At 33.5% G+C, this 27,978-nt stretch overlaps 1 protein-coding gene across 1 annotated transcript in view; it reads left to right on the forward strand.

Moving 5' to 3' along the window:
- Positions 1 to 27,978, forward strand: part of LOC123701157 — a 171,193-nt gene that overhangs the window by 67,702 nt on the left and 75,513 nt on the right. Inside the window, exon 2 of the mRNA XM_045648553.1 lies at positions 6,698 to 6,727. Coding sequence (XP_045504509.1) covers positions 6,698 to 6,727 — 30 coding nt within the window. The remainder of the gene's footprint in view (positions 1 to 6,697; positions 6,728 to 27,978) is intronic.

Here is a 27,978-nt window from a genome sequence, read left to right on the forward strand (position 1 = left end):
GCTCTGCCTTAAAATGTTTACTTGTGACTCGAGGTTCGTGTAAATCTTTTTTATGACACTGATTTTAGAAAGGTGGCCTTGTTGATTTGAGACATAGGTAATATGTGATGCCAGTTAATTACAATAGGTAACATATTGTGTGCATTAACTTGAAAAACAGAGATTTGTTCGTATGATAAGTTCTTGTATGTATATATTGTAAATATGTAAACACATAGTTATATACACTTTGCGTAGGTATAGTTATAGAAACATAGGTATGTATAACCGAATCGATTGCAATTTTATTGGATTATCGGATAAATGTCAGCATCATCTTGTCGAGTATATAAACACGTCAGCAAAAAACGTTGTCCTTATTATAAAAATAGGTCGGATGTATTTACATTGGTATTAATTTGTGCATCTTAGGTCCTACAATAAGGCTTAATGAAATTATAATATGTACCTTAACTTCTTTAAGAAACATCACGTTCATTTTGTATTTTAATATCTAAATTGTGATAGGGAGTTCTCGTAAATTCCAATGGAATTTTTATTATTGCCCTCTAAATATAGACATCGGATCAATTCATCAGGCGGAAATTATAACGCACTTTGCCGACGTTTTGTGTTCCGATTTCCGAAATTACTTCGATCCCGTGTCAATATCGATGTTATGTTTTGTGTGAACGGTTATTTATTGCTTGTTTTAGGTTTTTAGATTTATATGGAGAAAGGAAGATGGTAGTGGTAAGTTAGAGAAAAAGATCGATGCCATAGAATATATACTCTGCCGATGCTGCACTCTTTTTCATTAAAGAGAACCTAGTTAGTCATTCATTATCAATTACTTAGCAATGCAAAATAAATTTAATATTTTCGGTTTTTTATAATTCGTTATACTTACTTTGGTAACTTTTACGTCACGTATTTAACGTCACGTTTGTTTCATAACTAAAGTCCATTTTGTAACAATAATCTATTAATAAGTATCATATCTTGAAGGGCGTGAATAACTCGAGAATCGAGATGCTAAGATATCAAACAATTTATCAACGTTGTAAATTGATAAACGATTGACATTATATGCTTATTGCTTATACACAATTCGCGATATTATCACCTATTTTATTGTTAACATAACAAACGGTTGTCTAAACCTCATCTCTATTTAAGAGTCGAATGCAAACCGCTCCGAGCGGTATATTTCTCGTTCAATATTTAATCTCTACCGGGAAACTATTGATATTCGAAGGATTAACATAAAAACCTATCTTTTGTTTCCTTTAATTTACCATTCAGGTATTTTTTTACACGCCAACCTTAGTAGTACCCGATGATCGTAGTCCCATCGGGACGCTACAGCAATTTGATATTTATGTCGATCACGAATAGAGTTCAAAACGTAATACGAAATAAATTTGACGTGTCGTCGATGAAAATTAAACTTTATTTCACTTGTAAATTTGATTTTAAATGGCCAATTGTTGGCCTTAAAGTTTTTTGTACGAAGCACCGAAAAATATTCGTGCTATTGCAAATTTACCTGCTCCGATGTTGAATGTTACCGGACACGTATTATGTGCGTATTGTTTAGTTACAAGGAATTAATACTTATGTGATTTATTAAGCTTGAGAAAAAGCGGCGTTTCTATACTTTTTTTTTGGTCTGTTCGAGCATGTCTTTCCACTGGATACAACGATTTTGATCATCATTTCCAATTGTTTATCGATTATCTACTGAACGTGAAGGGTGGTCTCAGAATAATTAAATAATATAACACTTTAAAGAAAAGTAAAAAAATCATCTTGTCTTACTTTCAGAATGACTGGAGCTTCTTGGATTGTCAAATTTATAAGTTTTATGTGTTAATGGTATGAGCGGGCTGCGGGGTAGGTGTTTCGTTTTTTTATCAATCTCTTTGAGTATTAGTATTAATTGTCAATAGTCACATTCGTATAGAAAGTGCGTGATTTATTCTCAATTAAAGGTCTCGCGTGGAAACGAGACGTTAGCGTAGATAAGCGTTATCTTATCGTTCTTGAAGCGATCGTGCGGTGCGGGGCTCGTTACCAACGTCCTTGTAGTTCATGTCACAATGAACGTGCTTATGGAAAACTTTCGGTTCATGTGTTAACAGCCTTATGACTTGTTAACACTTACATGCTTATGGCACAGAATAAATAGGTGCGTATATCGTGTGTAATACGCGTTATAAGGTATCGTGTGTACTCGCCGTAGCGCCGTGTTTGTTAGGGTGGTTGTACACGATTCGTAAATGTTTTTTAAGAAATTTTAAAGAATTAGTGTAGGTACATCTTTTCTTCGAATTTATAATGAGTTGTTTATAAAGCGCCTATCAGCTTGTTCAATCCTCGCGTTATCGCAATATCGTGAATGTGTGAAGATCATTGTAAGCGTAGTGTACCTAGCGATAGTTTATTGAATCTTGATTCGGTAGATGTGAGGTTTGATTTGTTGATCGTTTGCTGATCTCACCTAAAGACTGATCAGTCTTTGAGTCGTTGCATTACAATTTATTATATCGTATAAATTAATGTTATAAACTAAACATCGATGATAAATTCTACAAATCTAGATATTACCGCATTCAATATTATATAAGAAGTAACGCTTGTGAGTATGTGACTCACAAGCGTTACTTCTTGATAATATTATAGTATAAATAGAAATTCTTCATAAATACATTATAATGTCTTTAGTTTTCAACACCCTATCCACTGCGCGTTCCGCGCCCCCACACTGCCGCAAATCCTTTAGTCAAGGACCAATGAATTAGCAACACATCAAGGTCGACTAGGTCATTGGCACCGTATCAAGGCCCGCGGCATCACGTTATCAGCTGATATCTCTTATCAACGCTATCAACTTAACACTCACGATAGTGCACAATCACTATCAATTTTCTTTGGTGCGCTTATTAACGATTTCGATATCATTAATACATATATGTAATGGTTGTCAATTTTATTGGATGGAGGATTGATATATGTCTATTTTTATGTACGAATACAATTTCTTTATAGATACTATTTTTAGGTCAAATTGTTATCATTGTTTTTGTTAAACTTTAGCGATTAAAAAGCACTTTTTTAATAAGCCTTATTTTATGCAAGCATTTCAATGTTTGAGGTTTCAGTATTGATTTTATTAAGAAATTTTGGTAAATCTAGATAACTTTAAAATATTACGTGATGCGTTTTTACATTGTTGCAGGAGTTGTGCAATATTATGTGTAATAATGTTATTACAAAATTCAAACCCATACTACTGACAGTAGGTAGAATCTATTGTATGAACGTTGTTAGGTTTCATTTCTCCACATCGCATCGTTTCTACACGTTAATTATATCGAGCAATATTAATCTGAGGCTTAAGTCTTAAAGGATTAATTAATTTTAAACCACTATCTATTCCTTGTGTGCGCTTATAAAACCCCAAGCGTATCTAATCTCGATCGAACTAATGCGTGAAAGTCAATCGTGTTTCACGAAACTGTTTATTATTATCCATGGCATAAACGTACTTTTCGATTAAAATAATTAAACGTATGATATAATTGAAACTGCAACTAGTACAGTGGTGTTGGCAGGGGCAGCCAATCAAGGATTTTCTTTTAACGAGGTATTTAATTGAAGTCACGTCAAACGTATCATTTTCCTTGCAATTAAAGAAGATCGACTTTTTATACTTAATAAAAAGTTGATTGAAACGCTTCCTTTTAAGTGTACTTGTGACTTTGAGATGCTATTAGATATTCGTTAAACCTGTCCCACTGTTGTAGAGGAAATTACAAATAAAGTTAAGTAAGTGGCAAATTTTCCGGTGCAATGTGATGCGATATTAGTTATAATTCAAATGTGAATTGTTTCATTTATTGCTTAACATGTTCATAATAATCGCGAATGTATATATGATACAGACATTTTTTTTCATTTATCTAATTATCTATAACATTACATAATATTACATCGAAAATAAGAGGGCTAATCATTGTTCAGAAATAAGATAAGGTTTGCTCGCACGCTCACAAAGTCACAACACTATTCGGGGATAAGTATATACAGTTTTAAGCTTTTTTATTTCTACCATTTTTCACAGATATGTTTCTTTCTTCGATTGTTTAAAAATATCAAAGCAAGGTTCGCCATTGTCTTTATTATAGCACCTGTTTTTAGTAGTATTTATTACACTTACTGTTTTTTGCTTTTCTATGTGCCTAAACAATGTCAAATGTTGCAATTGTTCATTTCCCATAAAAAGCTTTTGAGAAGACCGTCACAGGACAATGAAAGAGTTAAACAATTTGGGAGTTGCTTGTCAATGTTGACGACAGGCAGATAACGGAATCTGTTAATCTGACAGATAGTCCGGTCACTCGACCGCGGCCCGTCAGAGCTGCGGTGGAACTGCAGACAGTTGTTAACTGGAGTTCATTGATAGACGCTGTATGGGGACGATTAGTTGTTGGTTATGCTATTACAAGCTGCACCTAACGAGCCTAATCAGGGTACAACGAACTGTAAATTACAGGACAAATGTTTGTATAGCTATGTTTTAAGAAGAATTCGGAAGGTGCAGTTCTTTAGTTCTTTATTGATGCGTGATTCTCTCGATGCAGTTTAATTTTGAATGTTACTTGTTAAATGAGTTAACTAATAAGTAAAAATTACTATCCTATAGGTATGCTATTAAAACACAAATCTACCTTAACAAAATAAACATCGCATCCATAATCTTTTTAATGTAGTGGTAATAGAGCTAAATTGAAATAAGTCTAGATTGAAATCTTTATTACTACAAGGTCTCACTAAAACCATTTTACACCCCTCAATATCCGGTGGCTTTCTATGTATCAAAAACAATTTTACGCAAGCAAAACCTAGTGGGTAAAACTAGTCAGTTTTATGAAGGCTTGAGCTTTCATAATAATGTCGCTATAAAAGTGGCGTTATGATATTTAGCCACTATTTGTGTATTATTAGAGTAATGTAGCGCTAGTGAAAGTAGACCGTATTATATAATGTTTGTGTGCCTACGATTGTTGTGTTTGCCGTTCTTTAAGTCCCTAATAATAACAATATTTTAGTACAATAAGTACAATATTTCAATATGAATCTGAGATACTATAGTTCTGTAGGATAAATTAATCGTGTTAACAATATGGAACAAAATGAAAGAAATGTCATCACAAATTTTATGAAGAGGACAGATTTGATTGATTCTAATATCGTAGTTAGTGTCATGATTGTTGAAAAATGCAAAAACTATATCACCGAATTAAAAAGAATAGATACTATTAAATAATACCCGACCTCGAAAAGGCAATCGTTTATTTAATATTTTGAAAAACTGCGTTTTGAATAAACCATTAGTTTGAATTAAATTGCACAGTTTAAAACCATCGATTGATCAGAATAAAGGAGTTGCATCGAAATTGGAATGATTTCAATAATTGTTTCGCGGTATACGAAAGGGTTGAGTGTTGTACCCTGAAGCTACGCGTAATAACACGGTGTGGATCCGAGATGTCCTATAGACCTGGACCACGTGTGATGCCCTAGGCTTAAATAGGTGTTTACCTACCGTTTATTACTTGCGGGTTTTATTTCATGATTATTAGGGCTTATTTTTCAATCCTTGGTTAAAACTTATTCGTTGAATAACGTATTAAACTACCATTTCAAAAATATATTCTAATTACTTGCATTTGAAAGTTTACAGGTGACATTTTAATAATATAGTGTAATACTTTATTGGACGGATAAGTTTTCATCAAGGATTGCAAAATCAGCCCTAAATAAAATAAAAATCTTTATTGTCATAATACAACGTATAGGCAAAAATTATGGAGTGTGCGCAAGTACCGTTTTCTTTTGTTTTTTGATTTGATCATCCCTAAATGATTTAAATTGAAATCTTATAGGTTCGCTCTACCATTATGCTTAGGTTAAGAAATTGTAATACCTCAATCTATCAAAGATAAGGAGTGTAGTAGGTTGGACTATATGCAATGAATGGCAAAAAATTAAAATTGTGGTAGGAAATATTGCGCTCATGTTATTTTTTTATACAAAAAGAACATCAAAATGCATTTAGTGTTTATGTTACGCTTGAATAAGCATACAGATGGACAGACCTTCGAGTTTATAACAGCAAACAGCATAGATGGAAAATGTAATTGTTATCAAAAGAGTTTTTATAACTTTTTGAAACATTACTTGAAATTTTTATTCGTCTTATGTGTACGCAGCCTTATATGAATTATGTACCTATTGTAAAAATACTGATTCTAATTTTATTAAGTTTTTAATTGTAGATGTACAAAATTGTATTCGTGATTACTGCTAGTATTTTATAAGATTTTAAGTAGCTAGCTCCTATTAGTAATTTAATTATTCGGTTTTAATAAGATCTACGTTCTAATGAATCGACGTTACACTAATTCATAGTCTTTATTTTATATCGAGTTTCTTTGTTAAACATTGTTCTGACAAAAAAATACGAATTTGTATTAAACACGACGTAGATGTAGCATTAGCGGATAATAAAATATCATGCCTACACTTTCACATCTAAAAGCTTTTCATGCGACGTCTCACACATATCTCGCTTCACTAAAAACTCTGTATTTCTTTACCTGTTGTGTTTTGTTTATTTTGCGTAGTTTTAACGTAGTGTTTCATATTGCAGGCCACACAAAATGATGCTGGAGTCGAGTCGGTGAGTAAACTCTTTATATATATTTTTGTAATCTTTTTTTTAAGGGGGTTTTGTCATTGATCATGTCACCTCTGTTAAAACAAAACATAATATGGCTTATATCATTAATTAATAATAATATAAAACAAATTTGCTTCGCGCCGTGTGTTGATTGTCATATATATGCATATTGCATACTAGGTACTTCAAAAGTACGATAAGCTTTATGGTGCGTTTTTTTCATAGATAGAGTCATTCAAGAGGACAATTTTAGTTAATTTGTTAAGATTGATATTGCGCGAAAGCTAGTAATATATTAAATCAACTGCTAACAACGAAAGTTTGAATTAGATTCTCTAGAAACCCTTTTATACTATCGCATATAATGCTCCTAAGTCTTTGGTTAGTAAATTATTCAGACAACCTAAATTGTTTATCGGTACTGTCCCTTTTAATAGATCAATGTTTAAGACTTGGGCGTTAGTTTCTTGTCGCTTTTCTATATGAAGATGGTTAGAAAAACGAATTATGTAGTACGTAACTGTAGTCGATGGCGATGTTATATGTTTAATACTTGGATGTTTTATCTGGAATAGTAACTATAGCTGTAAAATCACTCGATATATTTTATCGTATAGTTAATATAAAATAATTCATGAAAAGTTTAAACATGAGAAATCGAGCCTTAATTTAATTCAAAAGTGACTTCTGCAAAATTTCCTTCCAACCGTTTAAATTTAAAATGAAAATGTTGCCACAAGACGCGAACAATGTCATAATAAAGCTTAGCGACTCATTACAAATGCTTTATAGTTTTATCATAGGTGTACAAAAGAAACGTTAATTTCTGCCGCATGTTTCAAGCCCTTTGTTCTTCACTGGTGGAGCACACTCGTACATACATAACATTAGACGACGCTGGGTGACCATGATTGACGGATTATGTGGGACTGTTGTTTTAGATTATGATTTTGGTGACATAATGAGTAGAAATAATTGAATGTCGTTTAATGCTAAGTAGAGTGGTTTATTTAATTCGAAAATGATGAGAAATATGTTTGTCGAGTTCCAATTTATCGAAAAGATAAATATGCACTAAGATATGTTTTTTCCAACGAAACTGATTATCCGCATTGCAATTTGCAAAGTATGTAGTATAAGCAACATTATTTCATGTAGCCATGTAGGTACTTACCTGTATATAAATTGTATGATTGATTAAGTGCTTGAGGTGCACATACTCGAAGTTATTTTGTAGGATTGACGAGTTTCTCGTAATTGATTAATTTGGAAAGCGGTAATCATAAAGAATTGCATATAATTTAAATCACATTACTTTCTTTTTTATTAAGATGATATTATTTATTTCGTACTTATTTAAAATTTTTTTGGTAAGTAATTTAATGAAATAAGAATAAATTAATTGTTCCTTTGGCCCCATATATCGTGGTCACCTAGCGCGCGTGTGCACCGCCAACACAACCGACTGTGTTGCACTCTGCATAATTAGTTACTATACATTCGCACAGCTACCATCAATTACGTGAAAGTTTATCATTTTCTATCTAGTTTTTTTTTTGCTTTTTAATTAGGTACGCATGAATATGTGCGAACCGATTATTGGTCTATGAGTTTATGTATCTGTTTACTAGATTATTAAGGTATTATGGGTCTTATTAAGTTATGCTGTTGTGGCTTTTCATTTTCCATTTTATATGATTGTTATGATGTATAATATATTACAGTGAAAAACTGTACTACGATTTGTTGATATTTGTCGAACAAATAACAAATAAAATAAAGTAATATGTCTATCTGTACTGCATTATCTCGATCCCATACGTAATGGCACATTTTGTCTGGACAATTAATGTGATGTTTACTTAAACGTAATTAAATGGAAGGTTAGCGTAATTATTTTATAGTCTCCTCTATAAATGGACTACGCGGTACACGCACAAGTAGCGCTGTTAAACTCCTAGACTGTAAATCAATGTGCGAAAGGGACAATGATACGCATTATCGATTTTTACCTTATGTCAGAGCGAGACGGTCGTATGGTAATCAGCCGCGGCGTCGTGCGGCCGTGAACTGCGAACGTAAACAGTGGTCATGTAAACTAATTTATACCTACATCTCTTCATTATTTTATTTCGCTCTTAACCTCAATGTTTTTCACGTTAAATACGGTTGTGTGATTCACTTGCATTTTATTGTGATTTCGCGTTTTGATCGCGTATAATTATTGTGCTTTAGTCTTGAAGTTAGTTAGTTAGCCGTAAATGTTCTTGCTCCCACACAAAAGTGACTTCATCGTACGTCCTTTCTGCATTATGTTCATGTGAAAATTTTTGCTATCCGTTTGAGAATTAATCGCTAAATACAAAAGCTTGACGAATTTTGATGAATATTGTCGTATAATTTTTGTTGTGATAGATCACATGAATCACTAGATATATTTGTATGACGTCATTAAATACAGTCAGAGATAATAACATGATTAATTACATATCTCCAAGTCGGACACTTCAATACACTACATACCGTTTATAGCGAAAAAGAGTTACAGCCGCTCGTCAGTTTTAATAAGCAATAACGCGCAACCCGCGAACTTTGTTGCCAAACATAATAATCTTGTATTATCTCAACGTGTCGCGTTTAGTATTGAAATTTACGAGCGGACATCCACTGTTTACGATTACGAGCTATTTATTAGTTTCCAGTTTTCAGTGAGAGTAGCTATTGTTCTGACGGCTGTGTCGCAACGCTAACGGCCACGGAACGATTGTTGTTCAACTGTGACAGAACTGTGCATTGAATTTAATTTAAACATTAAAAAAATTTGCTCAGAGTTTTTGTATCGTTAAGATTCATGGGAGATTGTTGTGACCAAAGTTTCAGTCAACTCTATCTACTTTTTATGGGAATTATTAAAAAAAAACAGTTTAAATAGGTAACATAACATCTTATTAATTATACTCAATAGGGTTTTGTTAAACATAATCACTGTTTTGTTGCAAAAGTTTAAATTGTCTTATTAGTTATTATGCTCGTATTCGACATGAATAAGCGTGCACGGTGCAGTGTGAAAAAGACCACACTAGTCGTGTTATTCATAAAAATATATTCACAGTTCGCTCTATTCGCACTTTATTCGACAGAGGCTTAAAGGTCTCCAACAAAAAAAAGGTGCATCTAATCAATCACGGCGAGTCGCCACAGTAAGTTGGCTATTCGTTTTATTTTTTATGTGGACAGTCATTTGCATACGCTCCTCTCGTTCGTTCACGTTCATTAAGCCGAATGGGGAAAGAGACAAATAGCTTTTGACCTTTGCGACGTGCGCGCGCGTCAATACCGTACGACCCGTGAGAAGGAATTCAGTTTGGTCCGTACGGTTGGTAGTCTATTCGGTTTTAATTCGAACAACTGAATTTCTCAAGCATGCTTACAGTGTATAGAGCCTAATAAGATATAGACCTTTACCTTTTTGGCCAACTATTAAATCGAAATCCGTCGGAAAGTGGCAATTTTTTTTTCAAGTATGATGAAATGATTATCAGGCAGGATGTATGGAGGTTCAGATTTATAAAAGTTTTATAAGGTACTTATTCAGTTAAACGGCAACTCCGAATGTGTAACACTTTCAGTGTTTGTTTTTGTGGCATCTGATAGATTGGCACTAAAAACAGGTTTTTATGTAGAGGTGTTCAATGACACTTGAAACGTCAGCGGTGTTCCCGTTCATTAGGTTAGGTTAGTTTTGTATTTTTGGCTCTTTTTAATTGCATCGATGGCATAGTAATTGCAAATATTAAATATGGTACGGTTCAATCAATATAATATTATTATGTCGTTTTTTGTTGATAATAAGGGAAAGAAATTTATGAAAAAATTGTATGTACCTACATAGGTTGGGTTGGTATATTAAATGCAATAATTAACATTTTCCTCAAGATAAGCTTGACAACTTGGTTGTATAAACCTGCGATGATTGATGACGTACTTCGTACAAAAATTAAAGGAGAATGGCGAAACTGGGCCTAACTGTTACAGAAATCATAATATATTTAAAATTCATTATGTTATTTTTAGTAATTCTTGGTAAAATATTTACTTCTGATTCTATGGGAAAACAAATCTTTGAAAAAAAAGATAATGTGTTCACTACCGGCATTGTTATTTAGATTTCTATGACTACCGGTCTTATCAAGCAGAGATTGTCAGTGTTGTCAGGAGTAAAAAAGTCGAATAAATCGATTAATACGAATGAATGTCTATATTTTATTTTTAATTTTATTGAATTCAAATGCTTTATAAATCAGAAGCAAAACTTAACTTATTTTTAACACATAATATCTTAATTTATTTAGATCATTCTATAAAATAAAAACATGTTTTACTTAATCAATAATAATTATAGGTAACATTTTTATTTAGGTAGCTGGCCATTAGTAAAATGTCAAATTATTAATCATAATTGTGTCAGTGATGAGTGATTTGTTTATTTATTTATTTATTTATTTATTTAAATAGGTACACATCACAGCTGACAATTTTGACTAATTATACACAAGTTTAATCACAATCATGTTGCGGTAAAATGCCAGCCAAATTGTGTGTACACAGCACAATTGAGGTTAAAAAAAAATATATTAAAAATTATATTATTTAGCACAATTCATAGATTCATTTCATTTCATTTCATTTCAAATACCTACGTTACATTCAATCACATAAAATACAGTTAAGTCAATAAATACCTACATTACATACAATCACATAAAATATAGTTAAGTCAATAAGTACCTACATTACATTCAATCACATAAAATACAGTTAATTCAATAAATACCTACATTACATTCAATCACATAAAATATAAAATACAGTTAAGTCAATAAATACCTACATTACATACAATCACATAAAGTTCATTACATTTCATCACAGTAGTTAAATAACAATAAATTATGTCTAATAAACAGAACTATGAAAGTTAAATTTTAAATTTTAAATTATCATAGAACTTGAGCACGGTTTTGACTTGATTTTTAAATTTACCCAGTTTTGGATCAAATACGTCAAGTTCTGTGTTAGGCTTACGCGAAGTCAAATCATTATACAGGCGACACATACGGACCATGGGATTATAGAAAGAAGTATTATTTTTTAAAACATTTATGCAGAAGAGAGAAGGGTGTCTGGGATTAGGTTTTATGTTAAAATTAAGAAGTGAGAGCAGAGTTGGACAGTCAATATGAAAGTGTATAATATGATGAAGAAATATAAGATCCTGGTACTGTCGGCGCGTTGAAAGTTTCGTGACCTTAAACATCTCCAATTTATCTTCATAGGATATTTTGTCTCCTGCGTTAAATCTGTAGTTTACCAATCGAAGTGCTTTTTTCTGTACTCTCTCGATACGGTCATTATGAATGTGGTAGTAAGGTGACCAAATGATTGACCCATATTCCAGATTCGTGCGTACCAGAGTATTATAAAGGTAAATAAATGTAGATGGTCTGAGAAATTCCTTTGAAAATCTAGAAATAAAACCCAATATACGGAGCGCTTTTCCAATCATCTGATCATAGTGGTCACGGTATGACAGTTTTTGGTCAAAAAGTATACCTAAATCTTTAGCAACGCATTTATTTTGTAAAACATGATCATTTAATTTGTATTGAAAATTCATAATATTTTTACTTTTATTGGTGAAAGATATACTAAAACATTTATCAAGGTTGAGAAACATTCTATTGTTCTTGCACCATTGCAGTAAAGTATTGAGGTCCGTTTGTAGTTTATGACAGTCATCTGTAGATACAATAGTGTTAAAAATCTTTAGGTCATCAGCATAAAGTAAGCAAGGACAGTTGAGGGTTTGAGCAAGGTCGTTAATAAACATTATGAAAAATAAGGGACCTAAATGAGAACCTTGCGGTACTCCAGAATAGGCAAAAAAAGGTGAGGATTTATGACCACCAATCACAACTATCTGACTTCGTTTCGTTAAGTACGACTTTATCCAGCGAAAAAGGTTTCCGTGTATGCCAAATGAAGATATTTTGTTGCAAAGAACTTCGTGATGGACCTTATCAAATGCCTTTTTAAAGTCGGTATAGATGCAGTCGACTTGACCGCGTTTAGCAAATGAGGAGCAAATGTAGTTTTTGAAAATAAGGAGATTACTGATGGTCGATCTCCCCCTGACAAATCCGTGTTGATTATCGGAAATTAGAGATTTTATATGACTATAGATTTGGTCGTAGACAAGTGATTCAAACACCTTGGCTGTTGTCGATAAAAGACTGATAGGTCGGTAATTTGCACAGTCAGAGCGATCACCCGACTTATGTATAGGAACCACATGCGCTTTTTTCCATTCATTAGGGAAAATTCCAGTCTTCAATGACATGTTGTATATTATTCGGAGAGGTTTACAAAGTTCCACTGCACACGTTTTAAATAGTTTTGCAGGAATACCATCTGGGCCCATGCCTTTGTTAGGATCTAACTGTTTCAATTTTAATCTGACTTCGTTATCTGTCAGTGTGATCTCCTGAAGACAATCTGTAGTAACACTGGTACCTAAATCTGTGTCGATATTTGTCTCCGACTCCTCGTACACAGAGCTAAAATACTTGGCCAGAAGATCACATATTTCTTGACTGCCAGATGCCATCAGATCCTGGAATTTCATAATGTTAGGGAACGTAGTAGTATCCTTCTTTGAATTCACAAACCTCCAGAAGGCTTTTATGTTAGAACCTATCTCGTTCTCTATGGATGTAACAAAGGCAGTGTAGCAAATTTTCATTAGAGATTTAGCTCTCGTCCGCAGTAAGGCAAAAGTATCGTAATCGCGCGGATTGGCGTATTTTTTAAATAGCTTATGGTACTTATACTTTTCTCTAAGGCAATTTATGAGAGCAGGAGAAAACCATACGGGATGATTACTTTTAGAGATAGAAGTAAGGGGGGTATACTTTTTAATTACCTCAAGCAAAGTGTTGTAAAATTTTTCCACTGCTACATCAACATTCACAGATTTTGATAATTCTGCAACCCAGTCTATTTGGTGAAGGTGCGATTTTATTTTCTGGTAGTCACATTTATTATAGTTCAGTCGCTTGGTTATTGATCGCTTGAGTCTTTTAGGACATTGATGGTCAACATTTAATTTTATGCATAAGGATGGATGGTATAGATCCAGACGAGATATGGGGTTAGTTTCTGTAACACTTACGGCGTCGAATGTTCCTAGTACTAGATCAAGCAGTCTATCTGATTTATTAAGAACATGATTGAACTGGTTCATATTGCAGAGAGAGATATGTTCAGTTAGCAATTTCGATTTCAGGTCAGTAGGCAAAGAAGGTGTTAAGATGTGGGATCGACTAGGTGAGTGGGACCAGGTAAGACTGGGAGTATTGAAGTCTCCTACAACCAAAACGTGATCGTTATTTATTTTATTTAGCGTTATTAATTGAATATGGTCGTAAAACGCACTCAAGTCCTCACAAGTAAGGTGTGGGGGAAGGTAACAGACACATAAATAGAATTTTAATTTTGATGTTTTATTATATTCAATTTTAAGCCAAATGTCCTCAAACTTTGTTTCCCATGAGTAAAGTCTATTGACGTTAATATTTTTATTAATAGCAACAAGTACTCCCCCCCCATCCCTTTTAACCGAGCAAGAGGATTGACGATCCCTTCGGTATATACTGTATCTACTGTCTACGAGTTCACTATCAAAAACGCTATCATTTAAATTGGTTTCAGTGAGACATATTATATCAAAATTGGAGTTAAGTATGTTCATATATATTTCATTAGTTTTTGACCGAATTCTATTAACATTTTGGTAGAAGATATCCATAATTTAGAGTGTAAATTTACCTATGTGTTAAGTATGTACCGTTTTCTATTAAATTAAGTTGTCGTCTTATTTAGCTTATCAAAACTGCTCGTGTCTTTAATGTATATCGCTATTGCATTGTCATCCTTCCTCATATAAACTTTATCATTACGAACCCAGACATATTTATATTTAAATTGTTTTGAGAGCTTTCTGGCCTCCGCATGCAACATTTTACACGTTGGAGATGAGTGCTCAGACAAGTAGATACGATGCTTCTCTCCTGGGATCATTAGATGGTTTGAATTAAGAGTATCACATATGTTCTTTCCTTTATTGAACCTTTTATAAGCAGACAACAGCATATCTCGGTCGCGCTCACTCTGTAAAGTCAAGATTATACTTCTAGGACGCGGTGAAGTCGGATTAAGTTTGGCCACTCTTCTGACCGAGTAAATATTATTTTCTTGAATTTGAAACCCAACTGTATCACAGATTTTTTTGACGAGTGAAGGTAAGCTTTCTTCCTTTTTTTGGGGTACACATTGAATTTCCACGTTACAACTCCTCGAGGCCTTGTCCAATGTGTCTAAGCGCCGTTCTATTGTTTTAATATTGTTAGTAAGATCGAATTTATCTTTCTCTAGTTCCTTTATTTTATCTTTGGCAGCTATTAGATCCTGTTTGAGGCTGTTTTGCTCTTCAGCTAAGAATTCTATGGACCTGGTAAGGTCATCTTTCAATGAGTCGATGACTTTACTTATTTCATTTCTCACGTGCGAAACTATATCTTGCATAAGTGATGTTTTAAATTTTTCCATCTTGTTGTCCAGCAGTGATCCGAATTTATCGTATGGGATTGAGCATTCACTATCCGACTGGATCAAACTTTGGTCATTGTTTTCATTTGCAGAGGAAGGTGACTGCACAATCTGTTTTGTAGGTGAAGGTTTAGCATTTCGTTCTTCTATCCTTCGTCTCTTGCGATTCCCCTTATTTTTGGTCAAAAGAGGCGGAGATGACTGGGCAGGCTGAATAGGTGTTGTGTCATCCTTACGTCGATTACTGTTCACATTTGTACACAAAGGACATTTCCAACTTCTATCTGTTTTAGAGTAATGTTCTTTGTATCGATCAGAAGCTATATTGACGCACGTGTAGTGATAAGACTCGCAACAAAAGGCACATTTTATTTCTTCACAGGAGTTTACGGTGTTATTACATGCTGGGCAAATCATTTCTAAATGTTCCGTGTTCTAAAATCTTAAAAAATCTTTCTCTCTTCTGTCCGTCTGTTTTTATTCCATTAATAAACGACAGCACGAATGTAAAAAAAGAAAAAGAAAAGGAAAAAAAAAAAAAAAGTATTGAATTAATTGTCTCTAAGTGATTTGAACTCGGTGCCTCAAAGCTTTATACTACAGTCCAACGCCGGATCAATTGAGCTACGAGAGCTATATCTTATCGTTTGAAAATATTGATTATAAGAAGCTTCAATAAAACCGTTATGAATTCTCAAGGTTAACCGGTCATTGAGAACAAAGAAACACTGCGTATTTACTGCTGCACTTCTTACACTCAACTTTTGTTATAATTTGTTAATTTATTACTACACTTCAGATCACTATAGTTTTTCGAAACAGTTTGTAACTTTTAAAAGATTTCACTGTTCCATCACTGTTTACATTCCACTTGTCGTCGAAAGATTTTTTTTTTCTTTCACTTATTTATAACTTAAACACTTGTCAATATAATAGAAAAATATATTTGCCGATGATTTGGACCATATACTTAGAGATTAATCACTTTGAATCTATGAACTTGCAGAAATACTATTTTTAACAATTTTTAAGTACAGAGCTGCTGTTAGCTTGTCGCGCGCGCGCAATACCCATAATAAATAATTTATGTTTGTTGTTTGACATTTGAGTGAAGTTTTAGGCCCTTCTCCCATTACGATACGCATAGGCGATTCAAGTATCCTGCAAGTCTCGGAGACTAGTCGCCGCGGAGTATCTCACATACATTTTTATGTAGGCTCGCACACTACGCTATAACTGGTATCCTACACGTCCGCGACTAGTATAGCACTAGGGCTACGTTCAGATGACTCACTCACCGTGTCGGTCGCTTTTGCATCGCGTCTCGACTCTCGCGCGTATCTCTTCGTTAGAAAGATAAAAATATCTAATCATCATGTTGTAGTTCTCGTTCGGCTACAAAAACTCTACAATTTATGTTTCTTTCAATTTATGGATGAATCCAGTACTTTTTACTCTTACGTTGGCGTCTTCTATTTATATAAAAAAGAAAAACTGCAAGAGCTTCTTCGTCACTGGAATTGCTGATTGCTCGACATAACGACGGAACTGTTGTTGCAATAAATAAATGAATTATTATTATTATAACGTCGGTCCACAAAAACGAGGCACAATAATGTTGAATTTAGTCATTTTTCAGTCGCATAATATGCGAGCATCGGGTAGCCAGCAAATATCTAAGTAGTATTCTACGCGAGTATCGTATTCTAGAAGTATCGTAGCTAATGGCAGAAGGGCCTTAGTAAAGTTATATTCAAAATTGATCTTAATCAATATCCCAATATCTCTGCTATCCCATAAAAAAGATCTATAATTATTATATTCATAGAGTCTGTATATTTTTATCTATTTAATCACCCATAAATCATCAGTGTAACGATCAGGCCCAGAGTCCTATGGGAGTTTGCCATTCTCCTTTAGAAAATTTTATTTGAGCTTTTTTTGTAATTGAACGGTATTGAGCCCAAAGTCAATTGGAAGTACATACTATGGTTTTTAAAAGACTTGTTAAAAGACACATTATAAAGTGTGAAGTGAAGTTATTGTAATAAAAAAAAATAGATTATTTTAATAAAAAAGATTAGAATATATTGATAAAATCATTACTATTACACATAACATTACGGGCGACGTTAACTTTTTGATTTATCCTCACGATACCACCGACGGATGGTTTGTCAGAAACACATAAATCTTGTGCTGAGGGGCCGCGAGACAGAATCTCGCCTGTTTAAGTGATTGTGAAGTGCCGTGTGCCCTATAAATGGTGCTTTTCCACCAATATTGTGCGAGGATGTATAGCGAGGAATGTGTTTGTAAATATTCAACATCGCTTCAAACAAAATGAAGCGATATGGGTGGCACACAAAAGCAAACACAGAACACACAAGCAAACCACATTACTGGTGAAAAAGCTCCCTAATGGTAAATGGAAGGGCAGCTGAGGGATGACTTATAAACGCCCGCGCCGTCTATAAGTGACATTCCGTTCGAATGTGACGTCACTGATGCCTGTTGTGCTGTTGCCAAGGTGGTCTCGATTTGATAATCTTTGTTCCTAGAAATTTGTATATAGTAGTGTATTTTAAGTTGCCAGGATAATAAAAAAATCAGAGTAGAAGACGGTAGGATAATTCATTGCATAAGAACTGAAATTCCTTTAATCAATAGGAGCAAATGTCTTCTTTAGTCAAATGTTTTCTTTAGACGAAATGAAACAACTAGAGCGGGTCGCTATTAATGAATGAGGCCATAGTTACCTAATATATAAATACGTAGTTAATTTACTAATACTTTATCGTTTAATGATTACCTCCGCTAAATTTAATCGTATGAATGAAAAACACGTGACGTCGGCCGCCTGCGTAGACGATGGAGGATCCTCGTGTACAAATATATCACGTGTCGTTGTTTCGTGATATTATTAGATTTATATGAATTAAATTGAATATTTCATGTGCCGATACAAGTGAGAAGATTTGCCGCTAAAAATAGCGACTCTTGGAAGTTTGATTGAAATACAAATTGTATTGTAGATAGGTATATGTTTGGGTTGGAAAGTTGAATGAACGTGGTTTTGGTTAAACATTTAGATAATGGCACAATAAGGTTTCATTTATTCTCGTCGAATAATGAATACAATAGACATGTAAATATTTTTATGTGATTGAATCTGAGACATGATTTTTCCGATTTATTGTTATGTGTTATTAAGGAATATTGGTTTCTTTGTGAAATTGGAATATAAGAAGAAGATCAATTTGGTAATAAGACATTTAAGTGAATTTGTTTTTCTTTCTCATAAGCGCTAACTCGTTCCAATAAACGCATTTCTATGTTTGACACCTATATGTTGTAAATGTAAATTTATTCGTATCTAATGTGTTAATCGTAAATTGTTAATATTGGTGAATTGAAACTTGGTGTTTTCGGGCAGATTCGTATAATGAATAGTGCAAACTGCAAAGGTGTATTAACCAAAATTAGCATTTAGCAATAGGTATTGGGAGCGATGCGATTTTGAGTGATGTGTTGATGTTTAGATACGCGATCTGAATAGTGCTGTACAATTGTTATTTGTTAGCAATTGTGGATCAGTCTGATTATGGTGATTATCTATCGTACGTTTACTTTATCTTAGTGTAATTGCAATGTAGGCAATTGCGTATTAATTGATGATTTGAATTGTGACTGAAAAATGTAAATGGAGATGGAATAGTTGGATTTAGATTCTATATTTTAAAATTTATCATGGAAATCGGCAGGCCTTAAGATATTCCCTTTAAACGCGGTTGAACAATATTTTAAATATAAATGATTTAAAGATACCATCCAACATATAATCTGTACAGAAAATATATGTATAAAATCGATTTTTCCCGTTAAACGCAAAATTTTAATTCTCTCCTTGCCTTGCCTTGCCTTGTAAAATTGGATATCTGCTAGTTTTATTAATTAATACAGTAGTCTTATGGACTAATAATTAGTCCATAAGACTACTGAAGTTAACATTTCAAAGCATTTACACAGATAATAAACGAGTAAAGTAAGATAAGCAACCCGTTTGTTTGAATGCATTGGCAATGATAATATAAAAACTAGTTTAGCAAAAAGTTTTCTGTTGTATTCAATGTTACTTTTTGTGACTTGAGTATTCGGTTGGAATGAGCATTTAGCGCGTATTGTCATCTTGAAGATAACATCCATTGTAATTATGAATAATTATTATTATTGAGAATTATATCTATGGTATGGTTTTGGTTGATTTGCACAATTCATTTTATACACCTACTTATGTCTTTTCCTATCAATAAGTCTGTTAAGTTAAAAAGTTTTCTTTGAAAATGGAAACTTCTTATATGCCCAGAAAGGAAAAGATTTTATCCTCGACTCAGATGGACTCAGATCATGTGTAGAAGATGAAGCATACAATTCGATGGCTTCATATGATACTCGATGTATTCAAGTCTGGTAATATTGCGAAATGATATTATCTTATTATTTCTTCCTACTATGTACTAAATTTAATATTAATTAAATTGTATGTATTGAATGTCGTGAATTTTTGTAAAAATATGTGGATGTATGTTTTTTACTTCATCCTAATAAAAAGAAAAAGTTTTTAAGAAAGCTGTGATATTCTTATTCAAAAACAACTCACAGGATCTTTACAAAATTTGGTATATACAAAAAATTTAAAATCTGATCATCTTTATACCATACCATACCATATAATACCATGCCTGTATTTAGAGTATTCCCTAGACTTGCCAGTTAGAGTATTCCCTAATTTTATTAAATTTCAATTTACGTAATCTAGATTTGTGTTTCAATTCATACCTTAAAATCCAACCGTTTACGTAAGAGCCTTGTCAATCGCAGAGCCTTGGCTTTGGCATTGATACGGCCGCGGCGCGGGCGGTTCCGTCGACCGGAGCGCGCTTGACCACTCGTCTATGTGTAGGTAATTACGTTTGGATTGACACATTGAGAGGTTTTGGTGCATTGCTGCAGTGGGTATTGTGCTTGCTTGTTTGATGTAAGTGGGTTTGATTCCTGTGAAGGACGAATAGTGGTATGGGGTGTGATGAAGAGTACCTAGTTAAAGTAAACTAATGTTAAAGTTTTGGTATATCATTTATTAAAGGATGCTTAAATTATATGTTGTTAAGATCAATTTGAAAAAAGAATACCTAGAGTCGTATTGTAATTAATGAATTAACTTAATGCAAAAAATGTACTAACTGTTCCATATTTTAAGAACTAAACGCGTCATTTAACATTAGATTCAAATACGAGTCAATCCACATATACAAGTATGTACAGTCAAATAAATATACGTAAGAGTATTAAATATAAGTTATAAGCAATGCGTGTAATGTATGTATTATGTAGACATTACAGACATGTAAGAAGATTGACTTAATCTCATTATTTTACTCAATAACATAGTTACTGACAAGTGTATTGATGTAATTGATGCCAATAACCTATTTAAAGAAAACCTCAGTTAGACTGAATGTTTATATTTATGTTTTACTAGCTAACCGCCCGCGGCTTCGCCCGCTTTCTCTAAAACGATTTGAGATTTAAACTATCCTATCTCTCAAGTTGGATCGAACTGCACATGGTGTGCGAATTTTATTATAATCGGTTAAGTGGTTTAGGAGTCCATTGAGGACAAACATTGTGGCACGAGATTTATATATATTAAGATAGCTTACCGGCTACCGCCCGCTGCTTCGCCCGCTTTCTCTACAACGATTTGAGATTTAAACTATCCCATCTCTCAAGTTGGATCGAACTGCTCATGGTGTGCGAATTTTATTACAATCGGTTAAGTGGTTTAGGAGTCCATTGAGGACAAACATTGTGACACGAGATTTATATATATTAAGATTAAGATTAAGATAAGATTATAACAATACCTATACAGGTAGGTAGGTACATCATTTTGCGTGTACATTTGATACTGTGTCTTATTTACATTAAACAAGGTTTCTGGAGAAACTGTGCAATTCAAGATTTCGATATTTGTAATTCGGATGAAATTTAGTAGAACATTTTAAAGGTACCTATTAGATATTCCTTTAAATTTTATTTTCTCTCAATGTTTGGTACTAAATCCATTGCGTATAGTTAAAAATAAATAAAGATGCCATTTAAATATCCTCTCTAATCATAAAATATCCTGAATAGATTCCATTGAAACATCATAAACTTAAACTTGTTGAGTTTATAACCGTATAATTAGAACTGTATAAATCATTGCAATTTCCTCATTAAAAGCAGACGTGGCTTGTGCTAAGTGAATTTGAATCTTATTCCTATAGATTAAAGATTTAAGTTTAAGTAGTAATGTGTTAGTCCATTGATATCGGAATTAGACCTCTACTTGTCGCTTATTACCGCTAAATGGATGTGCAAACATTGGATCGGTTTAAAATGTATATATTATGTTGTGGAATTATTCATGAACGTATATCAGTGTACATTTTAAACATGTAACTTATACGGATGTTTCCTAAGATATATTTAGTATCTGTAGTAAATAATTTGTTAATCAACAGAACGGGTATATTATACAATTAGCTTAGCTTAAATAATATTTATTGCATTATCCTGTACGATAATGAGCAACTACGTTTGGTCATGAAATAACTATTCCGACGAAATCTTAAACGCAACGTAATCATTAAAATTTATATGCAATAACGTTATTAGCCTAATTGAACAGAGGTCTGCATAACTTTAAATAAAAAATGCATATAAACGTTTTAGTTTAAAGGTCCCAAATACAAGCTGAATACAAAATAATACTTCCCCTATGAAATCTGCTCCAGTCTAGTATTTTAATATGTAGCAGCAATCTACCGGTTGACCTATATAACTATACATACATACATACCGCTGCATATACTTACTGCATGATATATGGCCATTGAGTCAACTTTCAGCGTTCCAACATATAAAATATTAGCCGAAGAAAATCGTTCCACGTCGGAATCTTTCAATATTTTCAATCTCAGTAAGTGATCTATTTTAATAGGATCTGACGAGATTCTTTTAAGATATGAACAGCTGTGTGCCGGTGTGATTACGCGGATATAATTTTATGCTGCATACTGGATTAAACAACATTATTTAAGTGAATAAAATATGTATTAAGAAAATATAGTTCACTTTCCTTTGAAATATATAATCTTGAATATCAGTATTACAAGAATATTAATTATTTTATAGTATCTAGACACAAATGAGCTTTACATTAATTTTCCAAATGTTCTGCTCTACTTTTGGGCACTGATATACACTTTATAATTCAACGTGACAACACAATTAGAAATCACACCTATAAAACTCTGCAGTATCCTATTTAATATCAATATATAATTATACTCTATTTTATATAACATAATCTCAAAATGGTGTCATGCAGCGAAGCGGGCAAGGCGCTAAGTAACTCAATAATCAACAGGTAGGCGGTGGGCAGTGCCTAGACGTCATCCCGCACACCTATTTGCTCTTTGATTAATCTGCGAACCTTGCAGCTTCAAGTAATGGATGCTGTAGAATGTATGTAAAGATGGGAAATATTTGAAAGCAAGATGATAGTTAGACGTGTGCGTAATTTGGTGTTGTAGCTTTTGAATTGTCTTTTGCTGGGTCTGGATTGATATGATATTTAAATTGGATTATGTCGTGATATAAACGGATGACTGTAGGGTGTAAGGATAAGACTATATTGTGTGATAACTGGAGATACAGTAATAGTTTCATAGTTTAGACTTTAGTATTAAAAGATGGTTCCTAGATAATGAAAATACCAAAAATTCATTGAGATTGATTGAAATGTTTGACTTTCATTTCAATCGATTTTCTCAAGTGACGGAAGGGGAAACAAGGTTTTTGTCTTTTATGTTTTTGATCTTGACAAACATAACTTGTTTCAATATTGTGTAACATTTGCATAACTTTTTAGTTTTTGCACATAATAAATTAATGGAACATACAAGTACTCTAATAACATTGTATAAAATGTATGCACTAATTCTATAATTACGCGACTGTTACTGCAAAATAATCATTTAATGAGCACATAATGATCTCTCATATTCACTTGTACATGTGAAGTACCCACTAAATTGTCTCGTTTAGTTGTTAATGTGTTATTTAGTGCAACTGAATGTTGTAGTTTATTGAATTTAAATTTCACATAGGATACATTTTTAGCTGATTTTTTTATTGAAGGTAACTACTTAGATTCTTATTACAATCTGCTTTATATATGAAGTAGGTACCAACTACCAAGTAGTGTAATCGCAGTTTAAGTATAGTAGCATACATCACAGGTTAACATTTGTAGAATATATAGACATACCAACTTAATTTTCGGCAGTTAAAATCTATATCAGATTTAGACCCACCATACGAACGTTGGCATTTATCTACGCGCCATTATAAGTTACCAGTCTCGTCGTGATATACAGCGATACGCGGACACATTATATCATTGCACGATTAATAACCGCGTCCAAATTGTAAATTATTCAGAACAAAAGCCTATTTCGCCGGCGAGACAAACAAAATGAAATATGGCCGGCTCGACGCTGCGGAGTGCGGACCTCGTTGATGTTTCGTAGGCGAGATGATTTTCCCACAAATAAACTGAAGTCCAAGTCCAGTCCGTAACAAGTTACGACTTCCTTAGTGTGACGACTCCTCAACGGTAGTAAGTGGATGACATAACAAAAAATTACTTTTTTAAAAACCTTACGCCGCGCAGTGACGCTGTTTTATCGCCATTCACAATCTAAACACAAAGGCCGAGCGACATCATAATATGTTAAATTGGCGCCCGTAAAAATGTGGCAGTGATAAAGCAACAAGTCCTTTTTTGTCATATTTGCGGGCATAATCCTTGGCTGCAGCGCTGTGGGGTTACACGAGCTTCAGGCCCCAGGGTTATATGTATTATACCACTAATAGTATGTTTTTTCATCGTTTATGATGGTGTTTTAAGACGTATATTCTTATGAAATGAATTCACAGATGCCTGTCGAATTGGTCCCTTTGATCTTTCATTAAGTATCTGTTCAGGCAAAAACAGTCACAAAGATAGAGACGTTACTTTAGCACTTATAATAATAGTGGATATAAAATGAAATACGAGAAAGCTCCCTACTTTACATCGCACATACTTTACATTTCACGAATTCAATAGTCCGTCATAACATATTTATGTTAAGGCAAATGTATTTTTCACTCCCTAAAATCCTTTGGAATTTCTTCGCAAAACAAAAGTGACGCTAAATTCAAACGTGCATCAGTTACGGAGCCGTCCCGAGCGGTCCCCCCTTGTCCCCGGTCGCCCCCACTTTCAATAAATGCAGGCTCGGTTCGTATGTCTTTGTTGCTGGCTCACCTATACTCCATATATACCTATATAACACCACTCCTCGGATGGAAATGCGATGCTTTTGTGACTTTTTCGACTCATAACTGAAAAATATTTAATGTCCCCCTCCTAAAGCTGATTTCGCGGTGTCGACGTTTGCTTTGTTCGAATGAATTCAGATTTCTGGTCTGCATATTGGTATTATTGTTTGCATTTAAATCATTTGTAATTGAGTGTTATTACAGATGAGTTATCGGATTATTTTCTGGTTGAGTGTCGACCTATTTTCAGGAATACTGTTTCAGTAATTTGTAATTATCAAGTGGTGGAATAATGATTTAACAAATTTGTGAATATCATGAATTTAAATGCTGAAGCATTATCGAAAAACGAGTATCAAAAATATTTGTAAACAGTGTCAACAAGTTCAGCTCGTTTCGGACATAGGCTTTTACCAGGATCAAAGGTAGCCTATTGTGTGTTATTTTATCTCCGTTTCAACCCAATCCGTTTACTAGTTTTTTTTTGCGTAAAAGAGTAAAAACAAACTAAAAATACAAGCAATTTTTACTGCAGATTGATGTTTGATACTTCTCTAAAAGTATTACATTTACAAGTAAAGTGTACAAAAAAAAAAAGATAAATCGATTCAACTAAATCATATTGCAATACGCGACTATACAAACATAAGAGTCGCTTTTAAATCTAAAAGCATGTACGTCATATCGGTGCTACATTAGTTCTAGGAAGACCTTTCGACACCTCACATTCACCAGTCGACACATAATTTAGATAAGGCCCCAGTATTTTGCGAATTACAGCGAAGTTGGCTTTTCGCTTGAAGTAATCAACGGCTGATAAGATTAAGGAGAGAGGCGTAACATTGTTTTATGTCGCCAGTTCAGTTTTGAACTACAAAAGGCGAGGACTATGTTGATCTGATTGATAATGGTGATTAGAAATTTGTTTTTAATCTTGAGGAAAGCAGTTGGTAATGTCGTATTTTGGGCTTTGGCCCTATTGTCTGATGTATTTTTATAAATACAATGATGGGATATTAGATAACGTTGTACATTGCATTGTTTTATAGTTCAGAAGGTTTTTTGTAAGGATGTTCATGGGTTCACCCAAAAGGGTGTGAAGATGTTGACTCAAAGTCATAACACAAATATAGCTGATTGATTAGGTTTCATGGAATTGAGTTTATAACCTAGATTCCAACAAAGGATACTTTTTAGCCCAGTTCAACGGTAAGCATTATAAAAAATCAATTCCCGTAGACTAGGACTTTAAATGCGTATTCCTCGAAATGTATTTTATTCAATAAGACCAGCTACTGTTCTAATAACTATTAGTGCAAATTGGTTCATGGGTTTAAGTATACCTACCGTTTCAATCGAATTGTGCTTAGTATTATTTTTAAATGACGCTGACGTAGCAGGTTATCTTTAGTTTCATGCTGCCCTGGTATCTTGTATGATTTTTATTTTGATATAGGTAGTTAGTGAAGTACAGATTTTCGTTAATATTTTTAGAATTTGGTTTTTTATAAGGCAAGCGAAAAGCAGTTTTTAGAAGAAAAATATGTTCGATAGTTTGTCTTTTAGTAGCGTAGCATGAAACATATTAAAAATAAAATTCAACGATCATACAACCGAATAATATTTGCTCAGTTCAATAATGAAGGCAATTGGATTTTAATAGCAAAGTCTAGCACAATTAATAAGATTATCGTCTGAAGATGGAGATCGTGCGAGTGAAGTTAGCTGTTAGCAGCTCTCAACGAGAGGCGCGCTAAATGTTTATGTAATCACTTTATTAATTTGTGTGTGTACTTGTTAGCTTTTGAATTAATTTATTTTGGATAGGATTGAAAAATATTGTAGTGTATTCTAATTTGTCCGATTTCATACCACCTTTCATTCGTTCGGAATTTCTTATATCTATATAATATTAATTAATTATAAAGTGAATTTTGTAACATTTATCAGTATAAAATTAATTATTAATTCTTACACCGAAACATCAATCGTTACACTAACAATAAAAAAGCGTCAATACGTAAGCAGAAACATTAGCCAACAATGTATAATTACGTGGCTCGACTTCTTCGAACGCGCGAATTCCCAAAGCTTGCCCGTTGCATATTTAACCAGGATACTGTCTGCCGAGGTTGCGGCGAAATGGGATTACTTTTACAGTCGAATGTAATTAATAAATATTAACTTTAATATAAAGAGCTCAGTGGTGAAGACCTCGGACCTTGAATCGATAAGTTGGAGGTTGGAGACCAGGCGAGCTTGCAGGAAATAAAGTGATTTTTTCAATTTATCTGCACATGTTCTTATTACCACCACTGCTTGAATGAAAGAAAACATTGTGAAGAAACCGACATGTCGAAGGATCAAAAGGACGACGACATGTGAGTGATGTGACGTCTGCCAACCCGTTCGTGGCCAGCGTGGTGGATTATGGCCTATACCTTAACATGACGCCTGGTTACCGTTTGGTTGATGATGAACTTATATACTGTTTGAACAGTTAGGGATGATGGGCTAGTAACAGAAGTTTCGAAATGGGACATCCAATGTATGCTGCGGGCGTTGTTGCTTGTTATGTGACGCTTTCAAGGGTTCATGAGATGTTCGATGTTAAATGTTTTGGTTAAATTATCAAGTATTACATTACCTATGTGTAATTAATTTTATCAAAACAATTACTGCTCCATGTATGGGTTTATAATTGTACCAAAAAAATATAGGATATAGGATGGTATAGCATCACTTCTTGTTATGTAGATTGATCAATATTTATACAACGTAAAATAATGTTTGAATAATATATCCACAATGTAAGTGAAACTTTTGCTCAAGGTTTAATTAATTCCATTATGTTTTTCATGATGAGAAATCTTCAAGAAGTTTCATGTTGTATGCAAATGTGACTTTCGTCTATTGAGCAAGGAATAGGTTCAGTCTAGTCAGTATTAATGCGGGAGAATTGTATGTTTACAGTTATAGCCGAAAATCTTTTGTTGGTCGAAAATCCCACGATGTATGAAAGAGTCGAACAGCTTGCGTCGCACCTGCCAGGCAAGGGTTGGAGGCTGAGATGTAAGGGGGAAACCGATTTATGTTTCACGTCTCCTAGTTGTTGCTAACGGCGTAATAGATTTGTTTATTTTTAA

Source organism: Colias croceus, chromosome 21, assembly GCF_905220415.1.
Source record: "Colias croceus chromosome 21, ilColCroc2.1".
Lineage (NCBI taxonomy): Eukaryota > Metazoa > Arthropoda > Insecta > Lepidoptera > Pieridae > Colias > Colias croceus.